Raw genomic sequence first — 24782 nt, forward strand, 5'->3', positions numbered from 1 at the left:
CTGAAGTCATGCAATAGCTTTGTGTGAGATAAAAATTTATTTTTTTCAAAATGTTGACATATGCACAAGATCTCCTTACTTCACATAAGAAGTAGAAATGAACAAATCATTCTTTTGTGTCAGATCTTTTCAATTAATTGGTTCATCCAGTTCACAACTGGTCTGCATAAATCCTCACAGGAGGGGACAATTGTCAATGAATAATGACTTAAATGTCTGTATGTTCATTACACATGACTTCAGGATATTTTTTTATATAGTGTATGACTTGTATGAACCACTTTTATGATACTTATTTCTCCCTTTCTGAAGTTTGAAAGCTTCAGACACATTTATTGCACTGTTAGAAAGAAAGTCATTCTAGTTCAATTTTTGGTCATTCCAGGTCAATTTTTATTTATTTTTATTTTTATAAACTATCACTTCAAGCAGTTTTCCTTGTGGGGACCCTTGGATGGTCCCCACTCTGTAGGTAATTTCAGGTTTTACAAACCTTATAGTGGGGATATTTAGTAGGAATTCCAGGTTATAAATATCTCAGTTCAACAGTGCAGAAACAACTCACTAACATTTATAAATATAATGGCAGAATGAATTAACAAAAACACGCAGGAGTCAGAAACCAGTTTGTGTAACCCAGGAGCAGGGAGAGCAGCTTCCTCTCAGAGGGCACAAGGCAGTCATTCAGTGAGCCTTCAAGGGCCAGTGTCTCTCACACACACACACACACACACACACACACACACACACACACACACACACACACACACACACACACACACACACACACACACACACACACACACACACACACACACACACACACACACACACACACACACACCAAGGAGTAGAGTGGGGGACCATGGAGGGTCTGGAGAGGTCTTTCACAGACGTCTATTCACACACCCACACAGGGGCGCAGTGGCATGCATACGCTCATGCACACATACACAGACAGCTATCAGGAGCTGTGAATGAGCCTTCTTCACTCACAAGCCTCTCTTTCTTTTCTCTATCATCACTCTCTCCTCAATCAGGTCCTTGCAGAGCAAACTGGAGCACAGCTGTTATTCAATGAGGGACATCTGGATTGAATACTACCCGTTAAATACCCTCAACAACCAACAGACCAGTAGAAGAAAAGAAAAAAGAAAAAAAACAGACAGACAGACAGGCACTAAAGTAAAATCTTCATTAAAAACCCTAACACACAAAACTTCATAATACAAGACAGGTTTTCATTAGATATTAGGTCTATCGATCGATCGATCGATCTATCTATCTACCCGTCCTTCTGTTGATCTATGAGTCAATTTTGTCCATACAATGGAAGTCAATGGTCACCAAAACTGTTTGGTTACAAACATTCTTCAAAATATCCTGTCATACAGGTTTGGAACGGCATGAGGGTGAGCAATTGGTAACATAATTTTCATTTTATTGGTGAATTATTTTTTAATTCTTAATTTAATTGGATTAAATTTGTCAAACTACAGGACCCTGCCATGTCAGCTACCTCTGTCTGTCTATCTGACCACTGCATCCACATTAAGGAGTTATGACACATTATATAGTTTATAATTTATGCCAACCACTTTGTATTATAGAAAACAGCATTTAGGCTCAGGTAGCTCATAAGAGGCTGCCGTATACATCTCCTGTCTGTACATCCCAAAGAGATCCTAAGATGATGCAGCAGCTTCCCTTTTAATATAAAGGTCAAAACTGTTCCATCTCATCTGAGCCTCATAATAGTGACATTTGTGATGTCTCTCTGTCTCTCTGGGAAGGGATTAAAAGGACCTCAGCATGAATGTGTGTCAGTCCTGTATTATCCACAGGAGTGTCTGAATCACTGTGGAAACTGCAGAAGTGTCCTGGGCTCCTAATGGATCATATGCTCATGGAACTGCTAGCTTCAAATGAAATGCATTAACAACCCAAACACGGCTTTTCAGATGACCTAATTAAAGGAACATGTTATGCAAAAATAAAATACAGTCCTCATTTATCCACTCTCATCCCTCTAAACCCATATGACTTTCTTTCTTCCATGGAACACATTAGGAATAATGCACTGGTCGCTCTTTTCCATTGATTAAATGGGGACCGGATCAGTCTTTGGCTCAAGGAGACTTGGAATATAATATGAGCCAGAGAGACCACTTTGATAATACTTTATATTTCCAATACATTGATCGACAATTTTCATTTTGGACCTCGACAGCCCAAGTCGTAATTCACTTTCAACAGGACTATATAAAAATAAGTGGCTAGGATATTCTCAAAATAAGTCTGATTTGGAAAGAAATGATAACAAGGAGTACATTTTTGGGTGAAAGGTTCTTTTGTTGTGTAGTTTGTTACCTCATATACAACCTTTACCTCACAGATAGCATTAACTTAACTGCCATATCATATCACCTAAGATGAAGTAGTATTGGTCTTTTGTTTTTCATTGGCATGGTTTGAGCATATAGCCTACAGACACTTTAAGTGTAAAAAATTAGCGTGATGGTAAGGTTTTCCACTAAACTAGTTTTATCACTCTATTACTTTACTGTATACCAGGTAAACCCGTCAGTTCACCGGCTGTGGGCGTGATTTGATTAAACAGCATGAGACGGTGTGTGGGCGTGGTTTGAATAATTAAACATTAACGAGATTCCCCCCGCTACCCAAAGGTCCGGTTGAAGTTGGAAAGTGACTGTCTGCAGCTGGGCAAACTTCACAGCTTGAGTGAGAACTCCTGCTCTTGTTTATGTTTAATTTACAGCACAACATCCCAGACATGTGTGACAAATAAACACAGAAATAAACACACGTAGCCTAATATATATATATATATATATATATATATATATAGGCTATACTGCTGATGTAAAGAATCATGTAATATAAGCATGAGCATATTTTCTAGCTATCTTATCTAATGATAATTATTATGATCAATATATCAAATTATGAGGGTAGGAAATAGGCTATTATTAAAAATGATAAATACTTTCCCAAGTTTAAACTGATTCTGCATTTCCCCCTCTCTGCTGCTGTTAATAATGAAAGATGCGGAGGTTTGACTTACCACATTGGATAAGAAATCGCTCTCATTCAGATCCTCTAGGTCCAACAGGTTGGAATTAGGAAAAAGTTTGTCCGACGCGAAGTTGTCCAATATGGTGTCCATATCGGCTGTGAAAAAAAAAAAAAAAAAAAAAAAACCCTTGGAAATAAATCTTAAAGGTGAGATTGGTTGCAAAATTGTTGAAATCCAATTCAAAAATTGCTATCAGTAATATGTGTTGCTTAAGCGACGTGCGCTCGTCTGCACTGTCAAGACGCCTTCATCCACTGAGCGTCTAGTCTGCCCATTTACACTTCTCTGGAAGTGTCGGATAAATTGGACGTTATTAAAGCGAAGTGGCCGTGTGTGGCTCTTCCAACTCTGTATCATTCATCTGCGTTGAGTCTCTGAGGGGTAACTAGACTGATACATATTTAATGTTGTCCCCGCCCTACTCTCGCTCTTCACTTCTTTTAAAGCGACAGCGCATTGATTTTCGAGCGCTTCAGCCATTGACGCACATGAAAGCCTGAATACATTACAGCATGCAGCCTTAGCTGTCCATTACCCAAACCTGAATTTTCACTTTCAAAACTAATAGTAAAGTGTTTTCATGACCTAACAATACCTAAAATTCCTTACAGATAAAAAAGAAACTCATTTAGTCATGTTGAACTCATGCAAGACTCTTGTCGGGTGGAGATTAAAATGGATCTTAGATACACTCTGAGTTGATTACAGAAAGCAAAAATATGAATTTAACAATACAAGAGGACACAATAGATCTAATAACTTAGGTCTTGCTTTATTTGTTAAATTATTTAATCTTCAGTAAATATACTGTCAAAACAATAACAGCCTCATATGTGAACTAGCCTATTATATCATTTTAATAACTAGAGATGAAATTTAGCAACTGACATTAAAACCAGATCTTAAAAAATACAGGTAAAAAGATATCTTTATGACCCATAGATCGTGTGACGTCCTCTGTCTGGTTATCTCTGGTACTCTGGATTGTAAAGTACAGAGGGTTTGTTTATAAAATTAGAACCATTATGAAAGTTAGTATTGACCAGGGACCGATATTATTCTGTGCGTTCTTCTTTTTTTTTTTCATTGTGAATGACAAATTGTCTCTGTCTGATTGGATAACTTTCCAGTTATGTAACTGCAATACATCAATTCACTAGGGGGATAAGACATGTACATGAGTGGAAGATGATTCAGTGTCTGATTACATAGATTGATTCCAGTGAATTATTTCACTAAATTGTCTGCTTGCTCTTCTCTTTCTGATTATTTACTCTTGTCTATGGAGTGCTAAGAGTCAATTCAAGTAATGAGAAATCATTTCAGATTAAGAGTGCTGGGTTCACACAAGAGTTTATAAGGATGAAACCTAACACTGAGAAATTCTTTCCTCATTGGCAGAGCTCTCTCACCAGTAACTTTACCTCAGGTACTGTTACAGCTCTCTTTCCTGCTTTTTCTCCGTCTTTCTCTTTCTTTCCAGTTGCCCTAGTTTTATAGAAACCTGCTCTTCAATAATGGAATTTCTATTTCCAGTGAAAGGTGTCATTTTTCAATTCACGTCCTACCTTCTACAGATTACATATGATTACAAAATGATTTTGTGTTATGTAACTCCAGTTGTTTTTCAAACAAATGAAGGTGGAGATATCAATGATCATTATGAATTGTTGTTATGGTTGATTTTACACGTGAACCTCACGTATCATCTTGAGGTTAACTCAAGGATACAATGGTGATAGGGTTCTCTCAGCAAGTATGCAATTTACAGGTTTCCCTTACCTGGGATTGTCATTTTCATTGCAGTCCATTGGCTTACAAATTATATTGGTGGTGGTCAAAAAAAAAAAATCTATGACTGTGAATTATCAAAGATGCATATATATATATATATATATATATATATATATATATATATATATAAGTTAGAAATCAGGATAATATGTGACAGTCAGTTAAGTCATAAATAGTTTTAAAGATGATTTCATTTAGAAAGTAATAATACAAAATACAGACACTAAAAAGTCATCAATAATATTATGACACAAAAAGACAATGTTACTGACACTATCAGTCAACATCTTTGTCCATATGACTAAAATCTCCTGACTCAATACTGTTTTGGTCATTTTGAAAAGTATTCAGGAGAAAGTTACTCTATATCGTGATTCACACAGAAATATCAGTGGAAGAGTGATCAATGTGATCACGGACCAAAAACCTACCACACTGTGGAAATAGGATAATCCTCTAAACGTGCATGTGATGCAGGTGAAACAGTGATATTTTGAGCTAAACTGCATCCTCTTATTTCCACAGATTAAGAATCTCTCTGACGTCAAACAGCCTGTAAACACTGGAGAGTTCGCTCTCTCTCTTTGTAGTTGTCGTGGTAACCCTCACACCTGGTCAGCTCTCCTGTCCGTATGGTTTTTATGGTCATGTGAAGCTTCCGTCCTCCTCCTGTGCAATAAACACACACACACACACACACACACACACACACACACACACACACACACACACACACACACACACATCCCATAAACAGTATGTGGAAGGTGACATGCTGGAAAAACACCATAAAGCAAAGCAACCATGAGGTTTCACTTTATTTACTGCCCTGTGTCTCCACATGGTCTGCAAATTCCAACCCCCATCCTCATCCCCACACATGCCTCTCCGATCAGCAGCTTTTCAGTCATGCTGTGATACTCGCTATATAGAATACTATTAAATATACTATGAAATATTGAACATGTTCAACTGCCCAAAACAAGCACAGACCAATGGCAACAAACGCTGACAGGGGTAACACACTGATCCGACTAAACTTGACGAGTGGAACGTGTCTGTTGTAGTTTGAACTAGCCTATTTAAAAAAAAAAAATTATTTTTTTTTTTACTTCTTGCTATCTCAGCTGAAAAGGATAGTTTATTCAAATATGAGAAATCAGTGATTTACTCACCCTTTCATTCCAAGCCTCTTCCTCAGTGGAACACAAAACAAGATTCTTTTGTTTAAAATGTCCATGCAGTGAAAGTCATTAGAGTCCAGTGTAGTTTTGGACCTCATTATCTTTCATTGTAAAGACAAAAAGAGTTTAAATATTCTTCAAAACATCTATTATTCACAAACAGTGTTGGTGGTAATGCATTACAAGTAATGTGAGTTACGTAATCAGATAACTTTTTCCAAGTTATTAAAGTAACGCATTACTTTTACATTTTTAAAATAAGTAACAAAAGTTACTTTGATTTCCCATATTGATTGATACGTCTCCTGTCCCCATGTTAAGAGAAACTGGGAGTAAGTGCAGAGGCGTTCTCAAGAGAGTGATAATTGTATGACAGTTATGTGACAAAGACACCTGTGAATAAGAGAAATAATAAGGAGGAAGAGAAATCCAGAATGTAGTAAAGCAGAATGAAAAAGCTTATTTTTCTCTTCTCAGAAAGCAATATTTATGCTTTAAGGTACAATAGTCTAAACAAGATCCTTTCTATAAGCACTACTGTATACTCAAACAAAAACATAAAAATTCTTGTAACAAAAAAGATGCAGATTGGTTTGTAATACAAGCATCATTGTTCTGGTTTAGCTAATCTAGTCCAAATGAGTTAAATTTCATGATGTCTGCAGCACAACCGAGAGACACTGGTGATTGTCAGGGACAGGAAATAAAGGTGAACACTCAATGCATAATCCAATCAGACATTGTTGTCTTTTAATTAACCAATTAGATGACTAATATGCTCACTGCTCCACTAATGCTAACGTAGCCAAGGAGTAAGGTTATGGTTGTGCGCTGTTTGCAGGTCTGTGAGGGGATGTGCTGATGAAAGGACTTGAGAGTACAATACATCTGACGGTGGCATCAGCGTCTCTGCTCTCCGTTCCCACAGCTTCATCTTATTCATTCATTATCTTCCCTCCCTCCATTCTTAATATTTTTCACTAATCACGAACAGCCATTTACGCTCACACGCACTGCTATCCAGAGGGCACGGGTGACACTGCAACGCACACCGCAGAAAGAACGAAGCAGAGATGATCATCCCTTTTTCAAAAAGCACAGTTGAGTCGTCGCCCCATAATTACAGCCTACAGTATACACTCTGAGTGGCATGTGATTATAGCATTACTCTCTGTGTCTGTGTTATGAGTGAGGGCCAGCACTCTTAGCACCTGTATCACCCTGTACACTGTCACTCAGTTATGTAGATACAACAGAATATTCGAGATCACCTGTCAGGTGGGCAGTAAATCACACAGGATTCAAATGAGGTTTTTCAAAGCTTCCCAGGATGATTCTTATGTGGACAACATGCACAAATAATATATCTGCACTGCGGGCACACCACAGCAACCTTATTTTAGACACTTACCCCAGACCAAAGACAAAAGCACAAGCGATTAAAGTCAAAATCATTCAGACCTCTAACAAAGAGGTTTTCAAACTGGGGGTTGATAAGTTGTCAATTTAATATAAGTAAATATTAGAATATTCAATAATTTAATAACAAAAAGTCTTCTTTAGAAGACCACTCTTAACATTTCTCTTATATGTATAAATAGGTCTATATATAACTGCCCAGGGTTGGAAATAACGGGGACAAAAGTGCCACCAAAATAAATATAAATGCCCCCCACAATTTTTTTTTACAAATACCAGTATGATTGCATATGTGACAATGATTTATGATAAACAACAATTTCTATAAACAACTTACATTTTAGACACAATATTTTCTGTTGTCGATATATTATTAAACTAATGGAAATATCTGCAAAATACCTGTCTCACAGACGTGTCTCACAGTGGTATTTCGTTGTTGAATGAATCAGCATTTTTGAACAAATTGATTGAGCGAATGATTTAATGAGCCATTTAAAAAAGACAGTCGCATTGTTTGTTCTTAAATAAATCAGCATTTTGAAGTAATCTGTTGAATTAATGATTCAATCATTCAATCATTAAGACAGTGATTTGCCACCACCGGGTGGTCTTAGTTTCCTATTTAAAGTATAATTTCCTATTTCTGTATTTGAAATGTTATATTTAAAATCACATAGCATTGTTTTTGCTATTGTAATTGCAGTCTAAATGCATTTGTCACTTCAGAGCTGCATTTAACAGTGTGTAAATATACCTAAATACAACTTCTGTGCCACCTTGGCAGTGCAAAGATGGCTTTTGTTGATACTGATTTCACACAATTGTTAACAACAACCTGTAGAATCATATTATTCTAATTTAATTTATTAATTACATTTATGAATCCATTATCATTATTTTAGTAATGGATAGTCTTAAAGCTCCTGATCTGCCGATCAGAGGGTGGACACTTGCTGCTCAAAGTTCAGTTCATTTGTGTATGTCTCTTACACAAATTTCAGGTTTGCACCTTAAATAACAGAAGTGCAAATCTTTCACAGCCTCAGAACAACATCTGAATGCCCCAGTGTTCAGATAAACAGAGTAAAATTCTCTTTCAATCTCTCAATTCTTTACTGTATGTAACATCATAGCCACAGGTGAAGGAGTTTCCATATACCCACTGAAACCAGATAACTGAGCCTGGGTACTGAAGACAGGAAGGTCAGGACACACAATCAGTGAGCAGCCTCCGAGAACAATCCTTCTGTACTGCCTATCACAGCTCCGGGCCCTCTGACAAAGCAGGCCTGTGAAACCCAGCCTTTCTTGCTGAAACAAGCAGGGCCGATAGCCATCAATGTAGTTCAATATTTCAGTGAGTCGGGTGTGAGAGGGTCATTGAAAGAGAAAAGAAGAAATGTCCTACAACAGCCAAGGCAGGTGTGGCTTAGATCAGAACAATCAACAAATATTCAAATAAGTTTCACAAAATGTCATATTAATTTCAATGTGGATACACCTGAATTTAAATTTTTGTTTAAAGCTACAATATGTAAGAGTTTTGTAATAAAATATCCAAAAATAACTTACACAGTGTGATATATTTCCTGCTGTTGTGTACTTACAATATACCAAAAGTTCCCAAAGATTTTTAATTTCAGAGAAATTCCAGTTTTAAATAATGGCTCGTCCCTGGTCATTGTCGCCTGTCAATGATGTAACAACCGCGTTATCCCTGGTTTCCGCTCGTACTGCCATAGTAACCATGGCAACAGACGTGGATAACTGCATTACTTCTAGCGGCACGCTCACGCTGCTGTTGTTTCATTCAAACATTATGGATCATGGCAAGCAGACTTTGGGACAAAAGGAGAACTAAAACGAGGATCAATATCAGCGTGGCGTTTTCGAGATGCTGAGAGCTCCACGTCCGTGACAAACTTCGACTTGACAGAGATGCGCAAATGTAGATGTGAGCAAACTAGCATACTGCTAGTCTCGTACAGACAAACTAACACATAGAATAACATTATAACTTTAAACACACTCAAATGCAGTTTAGTGTGATAGTGTAGACCAGGGGTCGGCAAGTAATTTTGGCCGCGGGCCAATATTTGTTTTAGCCAGTAGATGGCGGGCCAGCTACACGGAGTAGGCCTATGGATACAAATTAAATACTCTTATATAGGCCTATAATTTTGGAATATGATGTGTCCGTCACCGTCCGTGGATCATTCATTCAATCTTTTTTTTTTCAAATTAAAACCAAAAATAAAAAGATGAAAAACGACTTGTTTTTCCATTATTTATTTCCTGAACTGAAATGAAAAAAACGAATAAGGACGGGTTTTCTGATTTTCTGATTGTGCTCAGATCAAAAATAGAAAAAATAATTACTGGATTAGACAAATTTTAATTTAACACCTTATGCATATATCAAAGAAATCATTTTAAACAGATCAAGTACTATTGTGGTAACAGATTACAGCCATTTTAATAAAGGTGTGAATAGCAATCATGCCTCATTCCGTACAGTCCGACTTTTGAACTTAATTCCTTTTTTTTATTATTATTATTTATTCGGGGACACACACACACACACCCCTAAGGTTTAAGGAGGTCTGCGCGGGACTGTTCTGCGCGGGAGGTTTTATTCAGCAACCGCTTAAAATATACTCGGCAGGGCTCTAGAGTGCGACCAATTTGGACAGTATATGTGCCAATATATTTGTAAGACCAAATTTTGTAAGGGTGCGACTAAAATTTTTCCTAGGTCGCACCGGTGCACCTAACGTCCTCGCATCCGCTGCCTCTCCACGAACTAAGTGTTTGTTGTCCTTTGACGGAACTCACACACTCATGGGTACTCACACTCTTCTCTCACGCTTAATGAGTGATGACGGAGGACAGAATTAAACATTCAAACGTAGCCTGGTTACACTTAAGGTCTGTGATATTAGTCTGATTTTATTTTAGATTTCGGCTTCCAAAGATTATAAAAAATAATATATTGAGGTAAAACCATTAAAAACTATAGCCGCATTCTATCTAGCGCAACTTCTTCCCTTCGCAGCATTACAATGTACGCAGACTGGTGCATAGATATATACACTAGATAATAATAATAATAATTCATTACATTTATATAGCGCTTTTCTCAGCACTCAAAGCGCTTTACATAGAAGGGGGATCTCCTCAACCACCACCAATGTGCAGCATCCACTTGGATGATGCGACGGCAGCCATATTGCGCCAGAACGCCCACCACACACCAGCTTACTGGTGGAGAGGAGACAGTGATGAAGCCAATCAGTATGGGGATGATTAGGAGGCCATGATGGACAGAGGCCACTGGGCAAATTTGGCCAGGATGCCGGGGTTACACCCCTACTCTTTCGAAAGACATCCTGGGATTTTTAATGACCACAGAGAGTCAGGACCTCGGTTTAACGTCTCATCCGAAGGACGGTGCCTTAAAGACAGATGTCGCCTTAAAGACATTCGTTCCAATGAACTGCCGTAGACAAGGCGACATCTAGTGTGTATATATCTATGCACCAGTCTGCGCACACGTCAGATCAGATCACTCGGACATGGCTGCGTATAAGTGGTAAAAACGATATAAATACTGTTCGTTTTCTCACACAAACCGCTCGTTTCGTGTCTTAGGCCATCAATGTGTACTTACGATGGGGAATTGTTTAATTTGGACGACGGGGAATTGTTTTAATTTGGACTCTGTGCATGCTGTTTGAGACAAGTGACCATCGACCTGCATTATATGACTGACAGACAAGAACGGTTTGACCTAAAAATATCAAAATTGAAACTACTGCGGAAAAAAAGACACCTACATCTTGGATGCCCTTGAGGTAAGCTAAAACATACCAAAAATTTATTTCAAAGTGAACTATCCCTTTAAATTTTTTTATGTTTTTATTTTTTTTGATTTACCTACACCTTATTCTTGTTTAAAATCATTTACATAATATGAATGTATATAGAGCGTGATAAAAAGGTGACCTTGAAATTGTGGCGTTAAAGGTGACGCGAGCCGAGAAAAATTTTCGGTGCACCCAAATTTTGTGCTGGTGCACCTAAATAAAAAAGTTAGGCGCACCAGTGCAACCAAGGCAAAAAGTTAGTCTGGAGTCCTGCTCGGTATTCACCCGCTTTATTTCCCGACCTGACGGGTCCACAAAATTTAGATCTCGTTTCCATAATCTCACATTCAAATGTCTCTAACGGAAAGAAGGAGATTAAGTAGCCTATAATAATTATAAATGCTATACAAAAATTGTGTTCGTGTCAATATAAATAGTAGGCTAGTATTTTAACATTGTACTGCCAGCAGAGAAAAAAAATGCCACAGAAAAAAAAAAAGAAATAGGCCTATAAATAACATAAATTAAATAGGACAAAGCCTATTACTCCAATTTCTAAGCAACATAAACGAAAATCATATTGCCCTACTGACAAATGAAGTAGGCTATTTTCTGCCGAACTACTTCAAACATCCTTACAAAAAAAGAATGTTGTTGACTGACAATTTTGGTTTCAGTACCAAACAGCTCCTCAGAGATAGGTGTACAGGCGGTCAGAATTAAGTGCGGATACGCTGTCAAAAGATGTCGGGAGTGCGAGTGGGCTATTGTCAGTCAGACCGCCCGCTCCGTCCAAAGTACACCAGAGTTCTGACCGCTAACGTCTTTTGACGCGCGAATGGACACAAAGTGGTCAAGCGTATAACTAGACGCGGCAGGCGCGAATTTGACGCGCTATTCGCGCCCGGTGTGAACGCACAGTTATACTTTAAAATGTAATCCCGCGCCGCATGATTCCCTATGGGTGTTTCACACAGTATGCGGCAGTGAAATCGACTACAGCTTTTCTCAAGTAGTGGAAGAGTTTTGTGCAGCATTTAGGACTACCAAAATAATCTGGCGGGCCAGAAAATATTGCTGGCGGGCCAGTTTTGGCCCGCGGGCCGCCAGTTGCCGTTCCCTGGTGTAGACCAAGTGAAAGTTTAATTCGGGAAATAAACCGACTCTCATTAGCAATCGTGCCCTGATTCATACCACAGTCATGTTAAAAACATCAATGTATTCACTCATCCATAAACATTATTAGATCCTTCGGCATGACGACAACTCCCATCATTCCGCTTATCACTGCGTCATCAACCTACGCCTTTGTTATTGTAAGAGGTTAGCGACCCCTAGCGGCGAAAAAAAAATACATATTGTAGCTTTAATGGGGTCATGAACTCCATTTTTAAAAATTATGTTCTCTTTCATAGGTTCACTCAACGCTGCGGATAGCGCAGTGGGATATTCTCCGAATGTGCCGATTGTCTGAAGCCCTATAGAATCACGCCAATTCATTGGCTGATGGCGCCCGCGCAGTCTGGCTCCGCCCCGACGCTCTTACGTCACATCATTACATATTCGCGTGCGCCATCTGCTCCTCAGATTTCTCTGCCTTCAGAACGAAGCGGTCACGTTTGCCCTTCGCTCGTGATTTTTCTGAGCTCAAAAAAAAATACGACTTCTGGATTATTCTCGGCGCTTCTGCGACTGTTCAAGCGGAACTCTGTTTCTCCTTACGGTGAAGTTGCCATGGAATACCGACGCTGTACTCCGCCATGTGCTCGTTACATCGCTGACGACGACCCACACAGTAAGTGTGTTAAATGTTTGGGTTTTTCACATGCGCGCGAGGCAGTCATAGGATCGTCTAAATGCAAATTCTGTGAAAATTTGTTGCTCAGAACCCTCAAATCGCGGCTCGCGGTTTTTGAGAGGGAATCATTCGTCTCCCCCTGTCGCGCTCCCGAGGCCGCTCGAGGATCCGCGACTTGGGGTTCGGATGTAGAGCTTGAGGATGTGGAGTTCGAGCAGACGAGCCCCGCTCTTTCTCTCCCTCCCTCCCCTCGGCACGCGCGAGGCATGCCAGTCGAATTTTCGCACGATTATTTGCGCCCCAGCCCGGGAGCACGCGACGCGGTTTCTTTCGGGCTGGAGGATGTACTTTTTACCGAGGCTTCCGACTCCGAGGATTTCGCGCCTCCTCTCACCGACGAGGTTATCCCGCCGAGCGGCCAGGAAGCGCGGCCTACTGCGGCCTACGCGGAGCTCGTTGACGTACTTTCGCGCGCTACGGAGAAGCTCGCTATTGATTGGCCCGACGAGCCCCGCGAATCTCAGTCGTCGAAACTCGACGAGAGACTTCTCAGTGGCCCTAATTCTAGGCCTCAACGGAGAAAGCTGCCATTTTTCAGTGATCTGCATCACGAGATTTCCAGATCCTGGAAGCAGCCTTTCTCTGCGCGCCTCACTAATGCGGCAGCTGCTGATTTCACCAACCTAGTAGGTTCTGTGGAACAGGGCTATTCCGCCATTCCGGCGATTGAGGAGACTTTAGCCGACCATCTTGCTCCGTCGTCTGCGCCGTCCTGGAAGTCGCGCCCCCTCCTCCCCTCTAAAGCATGTAGGACTACTTCCTCTCTCATTGGGAAATCCTACATGGCGGCTGGGCAGGCAGGCATGACCCTGCACACTATGGCCATTCTTCAGGCCTACCAAGCGGACGTCCTGAAGGAAATGGACGAGGGCGACGGCGTGACCCCCGAAGCGGTCAAGGAGCTTCGTAAGGCTACGGATTTAGCCTTAAGAGCCACCAAACATACTGCACGCGCCATAGGTCGCTCTATGGCTGGTTCCGTTGCGGTGGAACGCCACTTGTGGCTTAATCTCACGGAGATCCGTGACAAGGAGAAGGTTTTCCTCTTGGACGCCCCCATTTCTCAAACGGGGTTGTTTGGTGAGGCGGTCAACACAGTGGTTGAGAAATTCCGCTCCTCCAAATCCCAATCGGCCGCGTTCAGACAGTTCATGCCCAGGAGGGTTAGGGAACCTTCTGCTCCCTCCCCTGTTCGACCCAGAGAACGTCCCTCTTATAGACCGGAGTTCTCTTCCAGGAGGAGCGAACCGGTGCATCCCCCACCTACACAGGTTTGGGGAGCCCGCGGTCGCCCATTTCCCCGTCAACGGCCTCACAAGCGCCTCCAGTTGAAGCGGTCCGACAAACCGACCGCTCCGGCGGCCCAGAGCCGTTCCTGACCCTCCGGTCGGATAAAGGAGAGCTCCTCTGCTTCCTCAAGGTTGGGACAGACCGCGCAAGCGTTTCTGCCCACCTCCCAGCTCTCCTTTCCTTGCCCTGTCACCTTCGCCACTCAGAGTGTCTCGAAGTGCAGGCCATTTTTCACCATCTCTACTCAGCCCGGCGCGGGAGGAAGGAGACGCTTTTTGCTTTCTCCCCTCACCCCCGACACTCTCTATAACTGCCGGTCGCATCCTCGGAGGCACTTTTTGTTCTCCTCCGGAGCAGGCAGACCTGGTCACCATGACCCCAGCATCGATGCCTCCCATCACGTGCCAGGACGCCAAGGGCTCTCCTGCACAGTCAACTTCTCTACCCCACGAACGTCAACACGGCACCCTCACTCAGGTATGTCGTCTGCATTACAACATCCCTCTTCCTCTTTCACATTTCTTTCAAGAATGGGAGCGCTTACCAGGGGTATCGTCTTGGGTTCTCCGCACAGTTCGGTTCGGCTACACTCTTCAGTTTTGCCGCAATCCCCCCTGTTTCAACGGGGTCTTTCCTACTGTAGTGGACAGCGCCACTCAGGCTTCTGTACTTCAGCAGGAAATTTCATCCCTCCTTCTCAAAGGAGCAATAGAGGAGGTTCCTTCAGGAGAAACCGAACGGGGCTTTTACAGCCGTTATTTCCTGGTCCTGAAGAAGGGCGGCGGTTTGCGTCCCATCCTGGACCTCCGCCGACTGAACTTCGCCCTTTACAAAGGGAAATTCAAGATGTTGACGCTGAAAGCTATCATATCTCAGATTCGGCCAGGGGATTGGTTCGTGACAGTAGACCTAAAGGATGCTTACTTTCACATCCAGGTTGTACGGCGACACAGGCAGTTCCTCAGGTTCGCCTTTGGAGAAAGAGCGTTCCAGTACAGGGTCCTTCCCTTCGGCCTCGCTCTGGCCCCGAGGACATTCACGAAGTGTATGGATGCAGCTCTGGCCCCATTGCGGCTCCAGGGCATCCGTATTCTAAATTACCTGGACGATTGGCTCATTTTAGCCCAGTCCAGGGAACTAGTGACCCACCACAGCGACATCGTCCTGAGTCATATCCAGTCTCTCGGTTTGAGGTTGAACTCGGAGAAGAGTGTTCTTGCTCCGGCTCAAAGCACCATTTTCTTGGGGGTGAACATGGATTCCGTTCTCATGCAGGCCCGCTTGGCTCCTGCACGGATTTCCAGTCTGACGACATGCTTGGCCCGTTTTTCGCTAGGCCATCATGTGTCTGTGGGCACTTGCCGCAGGATGCTGGGCCTAATGGCTGCGGCCTCCTCTGTGCTACCGCTGGGCCTGCTCCACATGAGACCCTTCATGTGGTGGATGAAGCTCTCAGGGGTTCGGCCCTCCGGGCCAACCCTTCGTCTACTGAAGGTATCGCGCAGTTGCTTTCGAGCCCTGTCAGTTTGGCGGGACCCTCTTTTTCTTCGGAAAGGGGTCAGCATGGGTACGGTATTTCGTCGTCAAATGATTACGACGGATGCCTCTCTCACCGGCTGGGGAGCGGTTTTCGAGGGCAGACCAGCGTGTGGGGTCTGGACTGGCGAGACTCTCTCTTGGCACATAAACTGCCTGGAGTTAAGAGCCGTTTTTCTGGCTCTGCATCATTTTCTCCCTCTTCTGGAAGGACACCATGTAATTGTCAGAACAGACAACATGGCAGTGGTGTCTCATGTGAACCGGCAGGGGGGTTCTCGGTCGCGCACCCTAGACAGGCATGCGCGTCACCTTCTCCTGTGGTCTCAGAGCAGATTCCTGTCTCTGAGAGCAGTTCATGTCCCAGGGGTTCTGAACCTCGCAGCAAATTTTCTATCGAGGCAGAAACTCAGATCGGGAGAATGGATGTTGAACCGCCAGACGGTGGCCCTGATATGGGAGGTTTTCGGAGAAGCGGAAGTGGACCTCTTTGCATGTCAAGAGTCGTCCCAATGCCCGCTTTGGTTCTCCCTGAGTCCCCCGGCTCCATTAGGGATAGATGCGTTTGCTCACCCTTGGCCAACGCAGAAACTCTATGCCTTCCCGCCCATCAAACTGATCCAGGCGGTCTTGGCCAGAGTGAGAGAGAGCGGAGTCCGCCTCCTCCTGGTAGCTCCGTTCTGGCCGTCTCAGCCATGGTTTTCAGAGCTAATTCCTCTGCTGGAATCTTCCCCCTGGAAGATCCCGGTCAGGGAAGACCTGCTGTCCCAACTGCAGGGCAGGATATGGCATCCTCGCCCAGACATATGGAAGCTGTATGTTTGGCCGATCAGAGGCCGTTAGCATTAAGTTCTGATCTCCCAACTGACGTTCAGGAGACCATTGCGAGTGCTAGAGCCCCTTCTACAAGGAGGCTATATTCTTCCAAATGGAAGGTTTTTGAGACATGGTGCTTAGCACATGATAGGAGCCCGGTTAACTGCCCTGTTGGTTCAGTACTGGAATTCCTGCAGGAGAAGTTTGCTTCTGGAGCAGCTGCTACCACTCTCAGAGTTTATGTCGCAGCTATTGCAGCACATAGGGAATCGGACGAGATTCCCCTGGGGAAACTAAGGTTAGTTTCGGCCTTCATGCGTGGGGTTAAGCGCCTGAAACCGGCTCGCTCCCCTAGAGTTCCCTCATGGGACCTTTCTATTGTCCTAGAGGGTTTGACGAAGGCCCCCTTTGAGCCCTTGGAGTCAGCTCCGGAGCGGATTCTGACTCTCAAGGTTTCTCTTTTGTTGGCCTTGTCCTCATTAAAGCGGGTAGGAGACTTACAAGCTCTTTCTGTTAGCGAGTCTTGCTTGGACTTTGCTCCTGGCTTGGTCAAGGTTTCCTTGAGGCCGAGACCAGGGTATGTCCCCAAAGTTCTTTCCACAACTTTCCGCTCGCAGGTGGTTAACCTTAACGCTTTCCACCCTCCTCCATTTTCTTCTGAGGAAGATAGGAAGCTTAACTTGCTCTGCCCAGTTCGTTCTCTTAAGATATATGTAGACCGCTCAGGCGGTTGGAGGAAATCTAACCAGCTTCTGGTTTGCTTCGGTGCTGGCCGCCGTGGGCTTGCTGCATCAAAGCAGAGGATTTCTCACTGGGTCACAGAAGCTATCTCGTTGGCTTACGAGGTGCGTGGCTTGCCTTCACCTCTTAGCATTAGAGCACATTCCACCAGAAGTGTGGCATCTTCTCAAGCTCTTTTTAGAGGAGCACTTTTGGAGGACATTTGTGTTGCGGCAGGCTGGTCCTCTCCGCACACTTTTGTAAGGTTCTATAATTTGGATCTTGACATGACCCCGGGTTCCCAGGTTCTTTCTGTTTGAACTCATCTTGGTCGTTGTCTCATTTATGTACCAGTCATGGAAAGCGCTCTAGCTTGGCGAGTTTGGTAGTCCGTTCCCACTGCGCTATCCGCAGCGTTGAGTGAACCTATGAAAGAGAACGTCTCTGGTTACTTACGTAACCTATGTTCTCTGAATAGGGAACGAGACGCTGCGTTAGCTGCCAAGCTCCTCGCGCTGCTGACAGTTTTCTTTTCGGCAGAGAAATCTGAGGAGCAGATGGCGCACGCGAATATGTAATGATGCGACGTAAGAGCGTCGGGGCGGAGCCAGACTGCGCGGGCGCCATCAGCCAATGAATTGGCGTGATTCTATAGGGCTTCAGACAATCGGCACATTCGGAGAATATCCCACTGCGCTATCCGCAGCGTCTCGTTCCCTATTCAGAGAACATAGGTTACGTAAGTAACCAGAGACGTTCTCTGAGGTCAATTTATAATGTTATCAAGATTTTTCCATAAAAAACATCCTATTTTAGAAGTAAAAAGCTCTTTCCTATCCTGTTTTTTACCCTCTCTTTCAAACACTAGGTGTGTCGCATTTAATACCATGCCGACTGTTATGACTGGGTAATCATTACACATGTGGAATTATTTTGAAAACTTCCAATGTTGAAAAATATCTTGTTACATAGTTGAAACATTTGCCAACAATGTGAAACATTTGTGCATATTACATGCTTTATTAGTCTTGGTTGAGGCAAATAAAGTTTAAGTACTTAAGAGTTACCACAGTTATAATTGACGAATGAAGACATACTGTGTTTTGTGTAAACGGAATTATGTATGAACGTCCCATTGTTTGTCATACTGGCATTCTTAGTTCATCCTTTTCGATAAAGTGAAAAATTGATTCATTGTCATTTGCAGTGTCCTGTTTAAAAAAAAAAATGTCTTCATGTCTTACTGTCATCAGTCTTACTGATGACAAAACAGATTTTGCTTACTAAAGCTTTTATTATGATTACAGCAAATGACTCAGATACCATAAAAAAAACGCCATTCTCTACATTCTTTCTTCCATAACCGTTGATCCAACGCATTTACCCCATAAATGCCAAAGCAAAGGAAAGAACAGTGAATCACAACTATTACAAGTATTCGGTTTGACTCCGGCGCTACAGTATAAACACTCAGTACATTTCAAACAATCTGTATCAGACAAAGCAATAGTAACATGGTGTGTTGCAACTAGGGTCGGCGATATGGCAAAAATATCATATCACAATTTTTTTCAGGAAAATCACGATTCATGATTTTATCACGATTCTTTTTCATGTTGGTTTTACTATTTTGCAAGTGACTGAGCATAACAGCCAAACTAATGTCCCTATTTTAAAAACAAAGCCTTAGGGAACAAAATATAAAATAAAAAAAGAATGGCAGATATTTAGGACAAAATGGCGAAGATAAAAATCTTTGTCATTATTTTCTTTGTTATTAAAAAATAAGAATAAAGATACACATTACACATACACAACTTAATATACAAATGAAATAAACAGTGCTTTATTTTTTCAGCTACAGGTGTATTTAACAGTAGCATTCAAGAAAGTAATTAAATGACCAAATATGAAAATAAAACACTACATAGAATTCACTGTATAAATTGTGCATTGATTCTTATTAAAGCTACTATTAAATGTATCAGTCAAGAGCAGTGAGTGATTTGTGTTTTGTTGTTTTATCAACATTAAAGGGATAGTTCACCCAAAAATGAAAATTCTGTCATCATTTACTCACCCTCAAGTTGTTTTAAACCTGTATGAATTTCTTTTTTCTGCTGAACAGAAAAGAAGATATTTTGAAAAATGTCTGTAACCAAACAGTTGATGGACCCCATTGACTTCCATAGTATTTTTTTCTCCTACTATGAAAGTCAATGGGGTCCATCAACTGTTTGGTTACCGACATTTTTCAAAATATCTTCTTTTGTGTTCAGCAGAAAAAATAAATTCATACAGGTTTAAAACAACTTGAGGGTGAGTAAATGATGACAGAATTTTCATTTAAAGGGATAGTTCCCCCAAAATGTTTAATTGTCATCATACACTCTCTCAAGTTGTTTTAAACCCGAATAAGTTTCTTTCTTATATAAGATATTTAGATAAATATATTCTAAATGTTCTGATCCAATCTGACCTCTGACCTGCAATGCTGCCTTAATCAAAATCATACACTGTTCGTTCGTTGCCCAGAGGAGAACTGGCCCCCTGACTGAGCCTCGTTTCTCCAAAGGTTTTTTCTCCATACATTCTGTCACCTTACTCTGCCGGCATTGACACCATTATATGAGAACTGAACTGAGTTGGACGATGACATCACTGTTTTCTCCAGAGCAGCTGTATTGATACATTAAAGGAACCGTATGTAAGATTGTGGCCAAAACGGGTACTGCAATCACTTTCAAATTACTGTAGAGCGGTGTATCCCCTCCCCCTCCCCCCTGACTCGAGGTTGCCAGTTAGGCTGCAGGATCCAGCAGGAACGTAGGCTGCTACAAGGAGCTTCCAATAGCAAGTGACGAGTCCTACACAGCATGTTTTTTTTCGGACTTTGTCATGACGTATTTCGGATTCATAACGAGGTATTTTAGGTTTCGTAACGTTAGACATTTTTTATCCGACACGTTTGTAGCTGCAGCTGTGGTAACTAGAGCAGAGCTGGCAACCCGGATGCCGAAACACTACTGACTTTGTGATTAGTAGATAGGTGGAGGGTGGAGCATCAGGCCAAAACACAACATGACAACATCAACATCAGTTGAGGGCTGCAACTTCACATTTACACATGATTTCTTAATGTCTAGTGACATATCAGGGCCATTTTATGATTAATTGAAATACATTTCTTACATACGGTTCCTTTAACTAAATTAACTTTTGTACAACAAAAATGAACCATCACTTGTCAGGGTTCTGTCACTTCTTGTGTTTTCAGTCCTGTGCAGGTTCGTCGTTGTATGCATACCTTTCTATGTTCCAAGTCAAGTCAAGTCAAGTCATCCCCCTTGGGGTAGTTTTTGTTTGTTTTTGTTTTAATTTTATACTTAATAAAGACCCATTGTTGTGCACTTGAGTCCTCGCTACTTTCATCTACCCAAACCCTGACAGAACTGAACTTACTTCAGCTGGACTATGACACTATTTTCTCCTAGATCTGCTGTACAGCTGAAACAAACTTTGTTGCATTATTTTCCTGTTATCACTGTAAAGCTGCTTTGAAACAATCTCTATTGTAAAGAGCACTATATAAATAAAGGTGACTTGACTTGTTTTTTTGCGTATGCCTTGGATGGGAATTGTTAAATGAGGAATATTGTGACGTGTACTGTTCCGAACCTGGTTCCCTGAGATGCTTCGTCTCGGAGTCGACGCTATAGGGGATGCCATCAGTGTCTGAAGTGTCATAGGTCGGTGTCATTGGCCGACGACAGTCCATGACGTCACAAGCCGAGCACCTGTGAGTATAAAAAGCCGCCTGAAATACACGTCATCAGACGTAGTGTCTCGTTCTCTTTCTCAGTGAACCAGGTTGCATACATAACCTAGACATTCCATTTCGAAGTGGAACTTTGATGCTGCGTCATGGAGTTTATGCTATGGGGGACCAATACCTACTGAGCCATGCCGAAGAGGTGTCTGCCTCTCTAAGCTGTGAAAATAGACAAACATAATAGACATAGCATAAATTGACTCTACGGATTACTTAAGTGGAGTCAGAGCACGTCAACCCCAAGGCTGCATCCAAAATTACTCATTAGGCTTTATAGAGGCACCATTCCATGCATAAATCTATTAATACCAAGAGAAGATACCCAAGCATCCATGTTCTATAACAAGGTAAGTCCCAGCCTTTACAACTTTCCTCCCTCCCTTGCTGGACAGGCATCAGCCTTATAAAGTCCCAAGAGCAGAACTCTAAGGAAAAATGGCCCCTGCTATGTCAACACCTTGACAAAGGCCCTTAGGGAGTAGCCTACCAAAAGGAGTATATCAACTATGACCAATTTGATATTACCACTATTTCCAGGGGGAAAATGCAGTCCATAACTTCATCAGAATGGATGCAAAACATGAGAGAGGCATGATGTAATTGCCAAAACTCTTGCCATCAGAAAGGTACCTCTCTAGTATCCAGTATGGAAAGACTCCATTCATGTATCATACTAGAGATAACTTTCACAGCACCAAACCAAAGGGGAGCATAAAACCCTACTTCAAGGCCCAACAATAGTTGGGGAGGGAGGCAAACTAAACAGGTGAGTACAAATTACCCACCATACTTCAGTTCACCCTGACTCAACACTAATGGTTTGGTAAGCAGCTTACCAACCAAAGCATGCAAGGAGCTAAAAGAAAACCTTAGTAATTAGCCCTTCGGACTGCAATCTTCGATATTGCTGCTTCTCCAAGGTTAAGCCTACACCCTTTATAAAGGGAGGCAAATGAGAGCAGGACATAATGCCAATTTGCCCAATAACTCCCATCACCTAGGCTCTAACTCCAAGGTAGCCGCAGGGGAAATTAGGCTCTACTTAAAGCACAAAATGTAACTGGGGAGAGCAGCTCGTACCTTGCCTTGAGTAAAGGCACTCTACCTGAAACCCACTATTTTTTAGTGTGTGATATCCCTCAAACAATAATTAGGGAGGGAGGTAAAAAAAAATAGAGGGAACTATACTGCTCACCTAATTTCATTAAATTCCTTTCATCAACCCTCAGGGCCATCTAAAGGGGAGATATGTCCAAACCATTATTCAGACATGGATGCAATAAGAGAAAGGCGAGCTGCAGTTTGCCAATAACGCTCGTCTACCAACTCTAACCCCAAGGAAGCATATGCCCTTCTTAAAAACCCTATTTCTTTTAAACAAAACCTATACAACTCTTGTGAATTTAACAAGGAGGTCTAGTTTTTTTTTTACTTGAGTAGAGTCTTAGATTGAAGGAAGATAAAACAAGGCTCTATCTTGGATTATTTTGGTGCCTCCAGAGCAGGGGTGTCCAAACTCTGTGGTTCTGACTTCTGTCTCTTTCAGACCGCTTTTTATTGGCCACACTCTCCTTCTGGCCAAGTCTCCAGCTGTCTTTTGACGGACCAAAAGTGTTGAAGGTCTTAGGCAGAGACTTGGATCGGCGTGGGATATATTTCTTGAACGCCTTTGCCTCTTTAAACTTACCCACAACCGTTTCCAATCAACCAAGAGGTGGTCTGTAGCGGTCTATACAACTTCCAGATACTCAGTGAGGATGCCTTGTCCTGCGAAAAATAGCTAGCAAGCGTCTCTTCTACAGTGGGAATCTTCATGTATCCACACTCGCAGAATTCCTTCACATTCGCATAAATAGATACCCTGGTAATCCAGAGTTCTCGCAAGAGCACAAGTTGAATTTGCTCAGCGAGTTACTCTGGTGTCGAGTAATGATGCTCATTAAATTTGCCCCTCGATCTGAGCTGCACCAATCACATCAGGTTATCTGATATAGGCGGGCCAGAGGCGAGCTAAACAGATGACGACAGCGCTGTGACGTCGAAGTCATTAGTAAACATTGCAAGATCCCTATGGATCAATACCAGTTGTTTGAAACGGCTTTGGCCGCTACAATGAACGAGTTAGACATGGCTTTTTATCTAAAACATGAACAGAAGATGCCGCTCGAATCGTTCCTTTGCAAGAAGGACGTTTTTGCTGTTTTGCCGACTGGATACGGTAAGAGTATAATCTACCAGCTCTGCTGGTAGCTAAGCGTATGGGGTTTATTGTTGTAATTGGTCATAGTGTTATCCAATTGAGATTGCAAATGCATGCTTGGTGCTGCCCCTCGAGCTGGACGGTTTTCATTAGTCGACGCCAGACCATTAATCTTTTAGATTTAGGTCTGGATTTCCAGGCTAATAAATAGAATGTTGTAAGGGAAAAATGCACGCTGTATTTGGTTGTCAAATAACAAGAACACAGAGGCACACACTTTCTGAAGCACTTGTTGCTTGATCTTTCCATTTTCTCACCTTCAAACATGCGCTACAAACAAACAGCTCCTGAAGACAAAAAAAAGCTGATGAAGTGTATTTCAGGAGCCCTTTTATACTCACAGACTTGTGACGTCATGGACAGTCGTTGGCCAATGAGAATTGATGTGTTGGTACGCATGCTTAAGACACTGGTGTATTTTACCAGTGTCCCCCATAGCGTCAATTCCATGACACATTGTCAAAGTTCCACTTCAAAAAGGAATTTAAGGATTTAATCGAGGCATTTAAAGGAACTTTAGAAAAAGTGATTACTGATATAGAGAATAGAGAATTCTCTCAAAACTCCCTTTGGAGTGGACTTTGTGCTTTGTAACTTTTCAGACCTAATTCATGCTCAAAAAGTAACATTACAGACGTTAAGAAAAGCAAAGCATTCCCAATAGTTTTCATGATTTTACAATTATTTAAGTTTTTTTGGCTTTGGTTCAGTGGAAGTCTGTCATTGTGTGGAGGCTGAATCCTTTGGCAAAAGCAGCATTGCATTACACAGGACTCAGTCAAAGTTAATGAGACCTAACAGGTGCACTGTTAATAGCTGCACTGGTATGATCTTGCCTCTGAGGTGCCGTTCTGTGATTCTGAGCAGTGTTCAAAATCCATGACAGTCTATCTAGCAACTGTATCCATGACAACCACGCTTGCATTAAAGATCATGGGATCTGTTTGTACTTAGAGGGTCAGAGAAACTGCAGTGCAGTCAACTGCACCGTAACAAGAGCAACAGAGTAAAATACGGACAGAGGAAAGGAAACAAAAGACATTAAGAGGGAGAAGAAAATATTTTGTTCATTTCAAGCATACATTTCACGTATGCTGCAGTAATAAT

At 42.1% G+C, this 24782-nt stretch overlaps 1 protein-coding gene and 1 long non-coding RNA gene across 3 annotated transcripts in view; one reads left to right on the forward strand and one right to left on the reverse strand.

Annotated features, from left to right (window-relative positions):
• The window catches only part of creb3l1 (cAMP responsive element binding protein 3-like 1), a gene marked incomplete at its 3' end in the record, with an annotated part of 32261 nt that extends 28804 nt beyond the window's left edge, over positions 1-3457 (reverse strand). For both annotated transcript variants that reach the window (XM_082156987.1, XM_082156988.1), the window contains exon 1: positions 3086-3457. In XM_082156987.1, the coding sequence (XP_082013113.1) occupies positions 3086-3187 (102 nt within the window). In that variant the 5' untranslated portion in view covers positions 3188-3457. The remainder of the gene's footprint in view (positions 1-3085) is intronic.
• Positions 1-24782, forward strand: part of LOC309492753 — a 149548-nt gene that overhangs the window by 72488 nt on the left and 52278 nt on the right. The window lies entirely within an intron of this gene.

Source organism: Leuciscus leuciscus, assembly GCF_965113295.1.
Source record: "Leuciscus leuciscus genome assembly, chromosome: 2".
In the NCBI taxonomy this organism is placed as follows: domain Eukaryota; kingdom Metazoa; phylum Chordata; class Actinopteri; order Cypriniformes; family Leuciscidae; genus Leuciscus; species Leuciscus leuciscus.